Source organism: Lonchura striata, chromosome 13, assembly GCF_046129695.1.
Source record: "Lonchura striata isolate bLonStr1 chromosome 13, bLonStr1.mat, whole genome shotgun sequence".
Taxonomy (NCBI): Eukaryota; Metazoa; Chordata; class Aves; order Passeriformes; family Estrildidae; genus Lonchura; species Lonchura striata.
The window spans coordinates 11,315,392-11,328,922 of NC_134615.1; the positions used below are offsets into that span (position 1 = coordinate 11,315,392).

At 40.0% G+C, this 13,531-nt stretch overlaps 1 protein-coding gene across 1 annotated transcript in view; it reads left to right on the plus strand.

The window, feature by feature from the left end:
• Positions 1 to 13,531, plus strand: part of ADCY7 (adenylate cyclase 7) — a 59,804-nt gene that overhangs the window by 27,505 nt on the left and 18,768 nt on the right. Inside the window, exons 4-10 of the mRNA XM_021536135.2 lie at positions 852 to 1,052; positions 3,095 to 3,256; positions 4,025 to 4,174; positions 6,411 to 6,559; positions 6,877 to 6,988; positions 9,309 to 9,436; positions 9,688 to 9,846. Of these exons, the coding sequence (XP_021391810.2) occupies positions 852 to 1,052; positions 3,095 to 3,256; positions 4,025 to 4,174; positions 6,411 to 6,559; positions 6,877 to 6,988; positions 9,309 to 9,436; positions 9,688 to 9,846 (1,061 nt within the window). The remainder of the gene's footprint in view (positions 1 to 851; positions 1,053 to 3,094; positions 3,257 to 4,024; positions 4,175 to 6,410; positions 6,560 to 6,876; positions 6,989 to 9,308; positions 9,437 to 9,687; positions 9,847 to 13,531) is intronic.

Below are 13,531 nucleotides of genomic sequence, written 5' to 3' on the forward strand. Positions count from 1 at the left end.
TATTCCTGAGGTGATTTTTTTCTTGAAATATTTGTAGATGTTAATTTCCTTTTTAATTTTTTTTTGTTAATAAAAACACAACAGGAACCTCCCAGTGTAAACAATGGCTGATTGGTGGAATCAATAGTTAGCAAAGAGCAGTGATCCTATAGGCATAGAAAAGATGCAGCTTAAAGATTTTTTTGTTATGTAGTGTAATTTGATTTTCTGTAAAGAAATTTGGTGTTGTACAAGCCCAGCTGACAGCTGGTAAGAAGAAGAGTTGATTTAAAGATAATGTTGTAAAAAGACAGTAAATTAGCTGTTATAATCCTTCATTGGCTTTTAACTCTGCTTTCCAAACCCTGTGCTTCATAATAAAGGGTTTTCAAGTCTCCTTAGAAGCAAATCCAATCTTACCAATTGCACTTGTATCCCTTTTACCTTTTATTTCTTAGGAAGGGAAAAAAGGAGCAACACTATTTTTAACTATTTATCCTCTGTGGAACTTAGACCACTGTTACACTCCTCTTTAGCAAAGTTTAAACTCTAAATGCATTTCTTTGGGTACATCTGCATTATAGCTACATTGTAGTTAGAACATAGTGGTTTGGGAATTGCCTTTTAAGCTAGTTTGGAAAATAATAACAGTGGAACTGGGGTAGAATGAGTATCTATAATAGTATTTATTATATTAGCTCTGTATGTGTGACTACCAGAAAATGTTCATGCTGCCACAGCTAGTCTACTTAAAAACCCAGGTTAACTTATTTCACAGGTATCTAAGCTATTTCCAGGGCAGTATTGGTGCATTTTGTATTTTTCTGAGGGGACATTTGGACCAGCTGTAACTGTTTGTTTTGCATTTGCAGGAAGCTCATTCCCACCTTGCCTTCATCATCGCCGTGTGCGCTGCCCTGGCCGTGTTTGCAGCCATGTACTTGCTGCTGTGCATGGAGTCCCTGTTCCGCAGGTGGCTGGTGCTGTTTGGAGTGATGGCTTGGGTCTGCTTCCTCACTGTGGGATATGTTTCCCTTTTTGAAAAAGGAAGTGATTATCAGCTGTGGGAACAGGTGTGTATGTTGTGTTCATTCAGGTGCTTGCATAGGACTGGTGGCCACTTGTGGATGTGTTTGTGTGTTTTAGCCTTTCAGAATGTCATAGCTGTGTAATAATGCTTCTGAGAGTTAACTTTTAAAAATTTGCTTTACTGGTTTGTTGCAGTAAAATTTAGTATTATAATGAAAATACATTTCAGTGAAAAAACTGAATAATTGCATAAACTTATGTGGGAATTGCATCTTTAAGTTGTAATTGTATGTGATTTTTATTTAGGAATTTTACTAAATCTTATTTACTATGAATTAATCTCTGAGTGATTTTTTTGTTAATAATTCTTGCTTTGTTCATTTATTTGGGTCAAAGAGGTGTTCAAGAAATGTATAAAGGACTACAGAGCTGGGTGTGCCCTAGGGAGCAGGTTTTTAAGTCAGGGGAGAGGTGAAGTGAACAATAAGGATTAATGACACATCCTGGAATTGCTGGGTGTGGCTAAACTTCATTGCTTGCTATCTCTGAACAGAAGATGGGTGATTTCATGAAGCCAAAAATATCATAATTTATAGGAAACTCCTCCTAAGATCTCATAATGCAAGCAGAAGAGTTTTAATTAAATAAAAATTACTTTTTATCTTGTTTTATGAACTCTGCCCCTTCCTTTCTTTATTTGAATAAAGAAAGATAGAAATTATCAGTTAAACAACCAAAATCTGATTTGCATTATGGCCTTGATCCAGCACTGTACATTTGGAGTTGCCGTTTAGTATTTTTTAACCTAAGGAAGTGCCTCTTACCTTAGCAAACCCCCTAAAATGTATTGTTCTTAACTATAAATGCAAATACATAACAAAGCAAGATTTGATTTTGCTGCTTTCAGTGCTGCAAGCCAATGTGGTGTCGTCATGTGGCAATAATTAATTCATATTGATTTTAAATCTAAAGTATAAGGATGCCCTACTCTGAAAGTGGCTAGATTTACTTTGGATTTTCACCTCAAGTAATGAATTTATCACTAATTAAAGCTACTGTTTATTTATTTTGTTTAAATGTGGGTATGGCCCTTGTTTTTCCATCCTTTGCTTGTGCTTATAAAACTATCACAGAGCATTCAGAACATTGTGTAATGGGGATTGCAAATATGGCAGAAAAAAATGTTTTTTCTGCAGCTAAAGTAGTAAGATATACATGGAAAAATATTTTTGCAGAATGAAAATTTTATTTGCCTGTCCGTCTGATTATTAGTGTCCCAGTCAAAATAGCTATTCTGGGAAAATATTTAAGGGCAGACGGGACCTTGAGACTTCCTCGAAGGAAGCTCTTGTCTGGAATGGCACAATTTAGTTGCCGTGATGAGGTGGAGCTGAGTCAGGAATGCTACAATATATTCCTCTGATCAGGATTGTTAGATTCCATATACATATATACATATATATAAGCTGACAATTGTACAATTGTAACAAGTCTATAAATATGACTTTAAGTTTTGCATACCTTCCCACTGATCTAGAGCAGTTCAGTTCTGCATTTTATAAAATGTGTGCAGGTTAGTGGTAATAAAGGTTATTCTCTTTGGGAGGATCAGGAAGTATTGGTTGGATTTTTTGTTTTTTATCAAACACAAAGCAAACATACACATGTGACTGGGTGATGTTAAAATTAGAAAAATATCTTCCAACAGGTGATAAATCTGATTCTATTCAGTATTGTTACCCTTGCAACACACTGTTCCTGATGTGTGAGTACAAAGTGTATCCAAAGTGCATCTCCAGCTGTAAAGGATAAGTTCAGGATAAAGGGCAAAGACAATTGAAAAAATTATAGGTGATATGTCATGTTAACCCATCTTGTCTATGAGCCTGTAGCTGTTAATCTCTCAAAACTCTCAGAACTACCACTGTCCTTATGGTTTTAACTGTGTTTTGAAACACCAATATCTAATTGTTCAGCCTGAAATTGAGCGAGAATCCTACTGCTTTGCTCCTGTTTCTGTAGTGGGTTTTGGGATTTACCTAATAACAAGTAAGTGTGATTATTTTTTTTCTTTTTCTTTCCAAAGGTGCCATTCTTCCTGTTCATAATCTTCACAGTTTATACCATGTTACCCTTTGGGATGAGAAGTGCTGTCATAATTAGTGCTGTTTCTGCTCTCTCCCATATTGTTGTTTTAACTGTAGTAAGTGTGACAACTCAAGGAAATAAGGAACCCATTCCATTTCAGGTAAGGAAATAACTTGGTTACATAGTGAAATACTCCAGTCAAAGTACCCTTTGTTTTGGCATAACTATTCTATTTACAAAAGTTCCATTGGTGTTTCAAGTTTGTGGATTTGGAGCTTGGGCCCAAAAACTCTTGGGCTTTTTATAGAATTGCAAATTTTTAAATCTATAGTGCAACTTTGTTTTTCTGACCTAAGTGGAAAAAGCAAGTTTGTTATATTAATTTTTAAACTAAGTTGTTAAAAATATGCCTAGCTTAGTCACAGTCACTCTTCCCAACCTGTGCTCTTTCAGGTGGCTCTACCTACCTTCACCAGGCACTGCACACAGGGTGGATCAAAAGGGCCAGTGCTGCCCTGGGGTGTTGGAGGGCCTGGGAGCACAGCCTGCTGCGTTCAGGGCTCCCAACACTCATTAACAGGGTGTGTTCACAGCAGCACCCAGCTCATTCCTGCAGGCGTGTGCCAGGTTCCACACAGCATGCTGATGCAGGAGTTTGTGCACTGGTTTTCCACAAACCAAACACTGGTGCCTGCACATAAATGTTAAATGATGTCATAGCAATTTCTGTTTCATTATTGTGACTGTGAAAGTTAGATTACATCTGTTAAGTCCATCCTGGTTAATAGCAACGATGATTTGTTATGGGATGGGGTAAGAGGAAATGAGACATGGTCTGGGGTTGATTGTGTTTTATGGGACTAATATGTGTGTTAGTGAAGTATCAATGACTGCCCTGCAGTAGGTAAATATTTTTCTTTTTGTGCAGCTCCTTGCCAATGCTGTGATTTTCCTTTGTGGCAACTTCATGGGTGCATTTCACAAACGTCAAATGCAGGTTGCTTCATGGGATTTGTACAGATACACCTTAAAGTGCATTCAGGTCCGAATGAAACTGAAGATTGAAAAGAGGCAACAAGTGAGTGAGCTAGTTCATGTTATGAATTGCTTGTTTTAATTTCCAAAGTCTGCATAAATTCATAAGGTTGGTGACTAATCCATGTTGAAAAGTTTGGTCCAATCTTTGAGATACCCACCTAGCGTCAAAAATAAAAGTTGTGCCATTTGTAACAAAAGAAGGAAGTTAAAGGGAGGAAGCGATTTTCTGGGGTTTGTCTGCATGAAAATCACAGTATTTGTAACAGGAATGTAATTAATGTAATTGCCAGTCATTTTTAGTTCCTTTTTTCCTAGAATAAACTGTTTCTGGGACTGGGCTAAGGTAACTTGAGGACATAGCCTTAATGCTTTGAAATTACTTGTAAAATAATTTCAGCAGTTAGTTTTATAGCTCACTGGGTCACATTTTTTTGCATTGAATTCTAAACTATTATTTGTTCTTATATTTTATTGTCTCACAAACTGTTTTTCCTTTGCTAGAAGGAGAAAATTGGATGTGAAGGGAGAAAAAGAAATCATATAATAGATTAAAATATTTATTATCATAAACTCCAGTGGTATTCAAAGAATAACAGGCATGAATTTCTTACTGAGGAAGGTTTGTAGAGGGATACCAGAGCTGAAACTGAGGCACCTTTCCTGGTCTAAATAGGGTTAAGAAGTGCTCTACAAGGCTTATGTATATCGTGTTCTCTGCCCACCAGTTATTAGATAAAAAGAAGAGGCTGAAAAGTGACTGATGTGATCAAACTTGGAAGAAGAAAATGCTACACTGCTAGTGCGATCTGTTCTCTGATGCTAATCTTGTGAGACGAGATGACAGATCTGCATGAAAGCCCTGGCAGAATTCCCCATGCAGCTACCGGGGAAGCCTCTGATCATCTCACGCAGGCAGTGTGCTCTCATTTCCTGGGCAATGTGCTCGCTTCCATGGGTGTTCAAGATTTTGGGTTTGGCATTGTTTTTTGTAATGGTTCCTTGTTTGAAGTGTAAATGCGCTTAAGTCTATGGAGAGCTTTCTTTTCGTCCATGCTGCAATTTGGCAGGCAATTCGGAGTATCCTTTCTGCCACCCACTTGTCTGTGAAAAAGATGTGAGAACTGCAGTTCAGGGTTCCTCACTGCTTCCTTGAAAACTGTGTGATGTGTCAGCCTCCCAGTGGGCCTGTTATATTCCCTGGGATTCGGCTGTCATATTAAGTTCTTTCTCAGGGTTGACTGTCCTAGTACCAAAACAGTAGGTGAGGGAAAGGAGGTGCTTCTAGTTCTGGGATCAGTCTCAAGCTGAACTGCTGCCTATACCTTGCACGGACGAGTACTTGATGCTCAGGGACTGTCTCTTCTTCTTGGGGGCAGGCACTGGTTAAATAACCCTGGCAGCTCACTGCTGCCTGCACATGGCTGCATTGGATAGTCAGGGAAAGGGGTCAAGGACTTGGACCCAGGGGACAGTATTTAGCATTTTACTTGGCTTCACAATGTGTTAATCTTGCTGTTGATATTGTCTGAAAAAGTTCCTGCTTATAGCTGCTCCACACATTTAATCTTCCATCTCTGCGGTGGGAGAGCCCTTCCTCACTCAAAGTACTCTCTTTGTGTCATCCTCTTCTGCCCAGCAGCTTACCAGGGTCTTCTTTGAAGAATGGGCTTTTGAGTGAGAGTGAGTGTAAAAGGGTGCCCTGAATAGTCAAACAATGAAAGTGGGTTTGGAGGAGTCTGTTTCTTGTTCAGTACAAAAGACTTCATTTCAGTGGCATTGCTTTGGTTTAGCTAGAGCAGCATGCAGCTGACACTTTTGTGTCTGTTGCTGCTTTTCCAGCATTTGAGAATTTACAAACGTTTTTAATACTGAATAGATAGATAGGTACAAAACATAAGCTTTTACAGAACCTTTATCAGACAATGCCAACATAACACTGATGTCAGGGGACAAAATAAAATGTAATTTATCCAGAAAATGTAGTACTGAATATTGACATTTTTTGTCTGTGTGTTTCATGGTTACAACGGAATGTCACACCTAGGCCATAAGGAACAAAAGAAAAAATATGAAACAGAATTGTGACATCAATTGGAGAATACCAATGTAAAAATGTCTTCTGAAAAACCTGACACGCATTATTCAAAAACTATTTGAATAAAGGCATTTTTGTTTTGATTTTCTTTATGCCTTCTTTCAGTCAGTAGAATTCTGCAGTTTCAGACTTACTGTGTTAATAATTTTGCACAATTATTCCTCCCTCCCAACCTTTTTAGGAAAATTTGCTTTTATCCATCCTGCCTGCTCATATCTCCATGGAAATGAAGCTGGCAATCATTGAGCGACTGAAGGAAACTAATGATAACAGGCAGATGCATGACAACAACTTCCACAGCCTATATGTAAAAAGACACCAAAATGTTAGGTAAGTGGAAGCCCTAGAATTAATTGTATTGATATAATCTGATTCTTATCAGTACATATGGTCTGGTGAAACTAAAATTGGAAGGCAGACTGTGAGGCTGAAGTGAGCTTCTTTCCTGCTGTGGGAAAATAACATGTGTTGAACTGGTGGGCTGTTTTTGAAATCCGGGGAGATACTTGAACCCCTTTTGCTGCAGTTGTTTCCCAAAGAGGAGAGAGATGTTTTCTGTTAAATGCATTTCAATAGTTATGCTGACTGTGGAATTGATGTATCTTCATATTTCACTTTCCCTGCTTTTCCCTTTTGCTCTTGTCTAGCATTCTTTATGCAGACATCGTAGGATTCACTCGCCTTGCTAGTGACTGCTCTCCTAAGGAACTTGTAGTGATGCTGAATGAACTATTTGGAAAGTTTGATCAGATTGCAAAGGTAGGTTTACGGTTTGTCCTGTAGGATAAAGGACTTTGGAAAAAGAAGTCTTTTTGTACAACAGGAGGCACCTGGGTGTTAGTCCTCAAGTCAGGAAGGCAAGACTGCTTTTGCTTTAAAGCTAACTGGCAAAATCACATTAAAACAAAATGTAAATAAAAAATGGGAAATGTAGCAAGTTGCTACTGTAATTCCAGTTCTTGGGTGTGGAGGTTTATCTGTATCATTTAGGAAATTGTCTGATGGTGGTAAGTGGTTGCAGCAGGGCTGTAGGAGGTTTCGTGTACAAACTCCACTGAGGAGCTTTGCTGTGTGCAGCTCAAAACTCCATTTGTTTTACCCCACAAATGGAGAACTCTCAGACACACATTTAAGTTCATAATTTCAAAGGCATCAGGCAAAGAGCTCTTTAGCTCAGGAGTGAACTAAAGAAAGCTTCCTGTTACTAATGGATACTTAAAAAAAGTGTAACACTGGGGAGTAGTTTAACATAGTCCCTATTAACACATACCCTCAATACTGACCCTTCAGCCTGTCAGGAACTGTTACCACTTCCAGGTGCTGCTTGTGGATAATTTTTTGCAGCAGTAACCACAAACTCAGGTTTTTATTGCTCACATTATAGGGACTGTATCACCTACACGTTTGTGTGTTGTGTTTGTTAAATCCTAAAAATTTGTCAGAAAAAATTGAAAAACTCTAAAATTATTAATGTAGCAGATTAATGAAATTGCTGTAATTAAACCCTTGTGGATATAATGGAATAAATTCTTTAATACACCACTGGTTAAAACCTGGCTAAGGTGCTAGTAACATTTTTGACTGAATGGCATGGCTAGGTTTTGCATTTATCTGAATTCAGTTGCTGTTAAGTGTTTAAGTACTGACAAATAAAAGTTATACTATATTTATTGCAGTTGTATTGTTGTGAAGCAGCTATAAAGACAGAGTAAATTATGTCATTTTAGTTGTCAAATGGCAAAATTTCTTTTAATGCTGAAGTAGAAGTTAAACACATTTGGTCAGGTTTTGTAACTGTTTTGCAGATACAAAAATAGAAAAAAAATCTAGATTTTGAGTGATGTGTTTTAATTTCTCACTGCTGTATGCAAATTGCACTGTAATGTCTGGATTTAGTGAGTCAAGGTCTTTTGCAACTCTGTGGTTGAGCTGTGAGAAGAGGTTCCTGCTTTTTGTGCTATTTTTGTTCTGCCAGGGAGTATTCTGTCATCTTTTCCATGAAGTACAAATATTGCAAGCTCCAATTTACCTAATAAAATTGATGGACACTGAGCTGGATGCTGAAGTGCAGCAGCTCTAATCCAGGGCTGGTTTTCCCTGCTGATCCCTCTGAGCTTGTCACTTGTGGCACTGCTCAGAACCCTCTGGGATGGATTAAGATGTGGAGACTGATGGATGTTCCCTAAAGGCTATAACTGATCAGGGGAACAGCTCAGTTTGGGAAATTGTCACAATTTGGGCTGATTTTGGAGTTGATGTAGGAACTGTGTTTCCACAGCAGGTAGTGTTGAACAGCTGAAGCTATTGGCTGGCCCAAATTAAACCCTCTCTGCTTGCCAGTCAAACGTTACAGAGCCTTGCAGAATTAGCCCTGGCTTGCTTGCAACCTTTGTAGTAAAAATTCTTCAGTAAAGTGTTAACAAAAGCCAGTATCAGAGACTTATTGCTCTCTCCTGCCTGTCATTGGCAGCAGTATCCTATGTTACAGTTAGGAATTTTTTTTTTTTTTGCTACCAATCAGTATGGGTGGGTTTTTTATTAGCAATAGTAAGCTGTAGTGTGTCCCAGCTTTCTCTTCAGTCATGTTTGAAATAACAAAAAAACGCCATTTTGCATCTGCACGACTACCAGGTTGGGCATCTGAATTTCTAAGTCTTCCCTCAGTGCTGGGAGGTTTTATGACACCTCACACTGTTACTTATGAGGCTGCCATGTAAAAATAGAGGGGAAACTGCCCATAATTCAGAAGAAGATTAAAAGATAGATAAGTAGATTTCATAAATTTTGTGATGATTTTGTAAATTTTGTGATGATTTTATTTTATTTATAGTTTTTTCAATTTTACACAGTTCAAGAAAAAGGTGAGAAACTAACAAGATGGTTTTTATTTCAGAAATGCTTCAAGTGGTCATTTTTGTAATCTCTAGTGAGCAATGTCCAGGCATTTGGGGAATAAGAAGTAAACTTTGTTTCAACAAGGACTGAACAAAGCCTGACTTTCTCAAACCAGAACCTTTGGAACTGTTACCCTACTTGCAGTTAATCTTTTCCTGTTAAAATGTTTGGTGTAATTTTTCAGGAGAATGAATGCATGAGAATAAAAATCCTGGGAGACTGTTACTACTGTGTCTCAGGCCTGCCTGTGTCCTTACCAGTTCATGCCAGAAACTGTGTTAAAATGGGGCTCGACATGTGTGAAGCAATAAAGTAAGTGTTATACAGAAGGCTGTTTAAAATATAGATACTATGCAGATATTGAATTAAGTTGGATTAATTGCTTAAACTAATTGAATTAATTAGTTTTCTTGTCAACATTCAAAATGTATTTATGAGCTGTAGTTCAATAGTTCTGATCATAAATTTGTCTTGCCTTTGCACCAAGTGTATGATGAGACTAAACCTTAAGAGGAGGAGGAGATAAAATGACAAGTCTGCTCTATTCCCCCATGCTTCCCCAGGCAGGTGAGAGAAGCCACGGGTGTGGACATCAACATGAGGGTTGGGATCCACTCCGGGAACGTGCTGTGCGGGGTGATCGGCCTGAGGAAGTGGCAGTACGACGTGTGGTCGCACGATGTGTCCCTGGCCAACCGCATGGAGTCCGCCGGAGTGCCGGGGTGAGCCAGGGCCGGGCTGGGCTGAACCGAGGGCCCCTCCGTGCAGGGCTGGGCTGGGCTGAACCGAACCAAGGGCCCCTCCGTGCTGGGCTGGGCTGGGCTGAACCGAACCAAGGGCCCCTCTGTGCAGGGCTGGGCTGGGCTGAACCGAACCAAGGGCCCCTCCGTGCTGGGCTGGGCTGGGCTGAACCGAACCAAGGGCCCCTCCGTGCTGGGCTGGGCTGGGCTGAACCGAACCAAGGGCCCCTCCGTGCTGGGCTGGGCTGGGCTGAACCGAACCGAGGGCCCCTCCGTGCTGGGCTGGGCTGAACCGAACCAAGGGCCGCCCCTCTGTGCAGGGCTGGGCTGGGCTGAACCAAACCAAGGGCCCCTCCGTGCTGGGCCGGGCTGGGCTGAACCGAGGGCCCCTCCGTGCTGGGCTGGGCTGGGCTGAACTGAACCAAGGGCCCCTCTGTGCAGGGCTGGGCTGGGCTGAACTGAGGGCTCCTCCGTGCAGGGCTGGGTACCCTCCCCACAGCCGAGCCGGGCTGGCACGACGCAGGGTCTGTCACTGTGCCATGACACATCCTCACCGTGGGGTGGTGGAAATAGGACAGATGTGTATGTAGTAGAGCTGTAAAATGTTAGTATTTTCTGATTGGGTTTTCAATGAGCTGTAAAATTCTATTCTTCTTAGGCAAGAGACTGCTTCTTGACCTTCCCTTCGTGTGCATTATGTTGACTTAGTTAATCCAGCTGTTCACAGGGATGAACATGTTTGTGAGTTCAGTTAAAGAACAGTTGTACTCCTTAGGCCAAGGCCAAGCTGACTTTACCCAGTGTTTCTGCTAATGCATTGATCAGTTCTACTTGAGTTATATCAGCTCTGTATTCAGCACCCCCACGACTCAAAGCCCACAAAAAACTCAGAAATTAAAATGCCCCCTGATGGGGAGTATCCCAACAAGGAGAGTCTGGAGCTGTTGTTTGTTGTGCATTTGCCATGGGCAGAAGGAAGGGAAGGGAGTGGTGCTGAATGGGAGGATTGAGGCTGAGTGGGAATATAACTTGCCATGTGCTGCTCGGTGATACAAGGACTGGGGCTGAGGTTGGTCTCGTGTAGCCTTTTTAAGACACTCCTTGAACAGAACAAATGTAAATGTTTTTCAAAACCACCAACATTTGCAATCAGACCATAATTTTTTTGTGTCGGGGTAGTCTGTGCAAATTGGTTTCTTTTAGTAAATGTTTCTAACCAGTGACATTGTAGCTTTTCTTATTATTTCTGTACCTCAGACAGCTTTTAGGTATATGCTTGTAATTTAAAAATTAAAGTGGTTTATTAAGTGATAAGAGGTTATGAATATCAAAATACTTTATTATATTGGTGACTGAAACAGAAAGAAAACTACTTGGAGCTTGATTAACAGTTACACCACAGCCAGGCTGAAGGGTTTAGTGTGTTGATTCAGTGTGATTAAACAAGAATACAGAGTTGTAAAGTTTCTTTTGTTGGTAAAACAAACAGCATGACTCTGGATATGGCACAAAACCACACTTTGTTAGTCACGTTTAGGACCTTTGCCTAATCTTGAAAACTCTGATTATTCTTCTATGGTTGTCAGGTTTATAGTTGATAAGATGGTAAAGAATTAAGCTGGTTTAGATTGTCATGCTGATCCGGAAACGTTTTTCTCACTACTTCCTCTATGTATAGCTGTGTAGTATCACTCATCTTGCGTTTCAAAACTGGCCAGAGGAAACACCTTCCACTTGTGGAGGATTGAGCCTGACAGGGTGGAAGGGGCATTATTTGCTATGCAAGTGTTATTTTTTTCCTGCTCTGCAAGGAATTATTTCTTGGGGATTCCTCATTCCAATGTTAGCTAGTCCTGCTCCTTTGGAAACAGTTTTGTCATTAGGAGCCAACCAGAGGTTTTGTTTAAAATAGGAATCTTATCTATTTTGAGTTTCTGTAAATGAAGGAATTCTAAAGACTTAAGAAGGGATGCAGGAAAACTTCTAGCTTTTGAAGTATTTTCTGTCCAGTGTCAGGGTAACCTTGTTCATCTTCCTTGTGATTTTAAAAATTACTTACATTCATAGCAGCGTAATACGCTACTAAAGCAGAAAAGAGTAGCATAAAACCAAAACAATGCATTTATGACCAGTTCTCTCTAATATGCAAATGCCTGAAATCTCAGCACGTGTTATTCTGCTGTCAGCACAGGAAACTGGGCACAGTGTGCTGGGTGTTCTGTTCTGCCATGGCAAGGGCAGCAGTGCGTGCTCCAGCTTGCCTGGGAGAGCAGCTCTTGGTTATGTGCTTGTCCTGGAATCCAATGAGCAATTAGTAACTGCTGAGAGATCACTGGCATCTAATTGGCAGAGAAGTTTGCAGTAGGATCAGAAATGTCCTTTGTCAGTGTGTGATTTGAAGGAGAGGGGAGAGGAAGCCTGGTAAAATGCAAAACGGTGGGTAGTGAACAAATGTATTGCTTTTTGGAGTAAAGGGAAAAGCACAGGAAACATGCTGCAGCACATGGCTGTGTTTTAAGGCTCAGGGCACAGACATCACCCACCAGAATGCTCCAGTGTCTGTGTAAGAAAATTATGCTTTAGGGGAAACTTTAAAATTTCAGATTTGAAGGTTCACCTTAATTGCAAAAGTATGTAGTTAAAGTAACAATTAAACATTTTTTTTGAGAAAACTACCAGTAAACAAATGAAAGCGCCTTCTACAATTCAGCTCTTACTATTGATTTGAAAAGTATTGTGAAAGTTTTTATTCTTCCTTCTTAGAAGCTACAGCCAGTAGTTTTCAGGTCCTGGACACATTACGTTCATGCAAACCTATGTCCAGCTTTAAGAAGGAGAGGTGGATGGAACAGTGATTCCTTTGCTGTCTGTAGTTAGGCAGCAGTGCTGCACACTGCCAGTTACCATTCTGGAATTTTGCTTTTCCCAGTCCTGAGCTAATGGATTGGTGACAAAGAAAAGTGAGAAAAGCATGGGAAGATGAACAATGAGAAAGTAGAACTTAAGAAATGCTAGTTTATGAACTCCCTCCTGTCTCTTGTTGAGAAATTAGATGGAAAGATATTATAACTTATACAGAAATACATGATTTGGGATACTGAGTAAAATAACATTTAAGGGGAAGTGTGAATAGGTACAGAAAAATACTGGCTTCTCTTCTCAGAAGTGCATTGTTGTTGCTGCTGTGTTGCTTTTTCCTTAGATTGTTTCAGTCAGAAAAGGCAGACTTTCAGAATTCTCCTCAGAGTTAACAAAAAACCTTCCCCAGCTTTCTTTTCCCAGACTTTGTCTCCCCCCACCCTCGTGGGTTTCTAGCACAAAGAGGTCCTTGCTTGTGTTTTGTTCATGAATTTTCCCTGCGGGTCTCACAACCTGCCTGTGAGCCTGCCTGTCTTGTGAGTCATCAGTTCTCTTTTGATCACGTTTTTTCTTGCTTCATTTACTTTCCTGCTTATTTCAATTTAATTTTATACCAATACTATCTCATTATGGGAAGTGTATGTTAGCATGCTTGCTATGAATTATGTACTATGGTAAAAGATTGCAAATATAATTTTAAGTACTGGCAGGATTTTTAAGTTGGCTGCCAAAGCAGGGGATATCTGAAAAGCAGAAATGTCAGCAGGGGCCATTGAAATGTAAATGAAATGCTTAATGTGACCTTTCT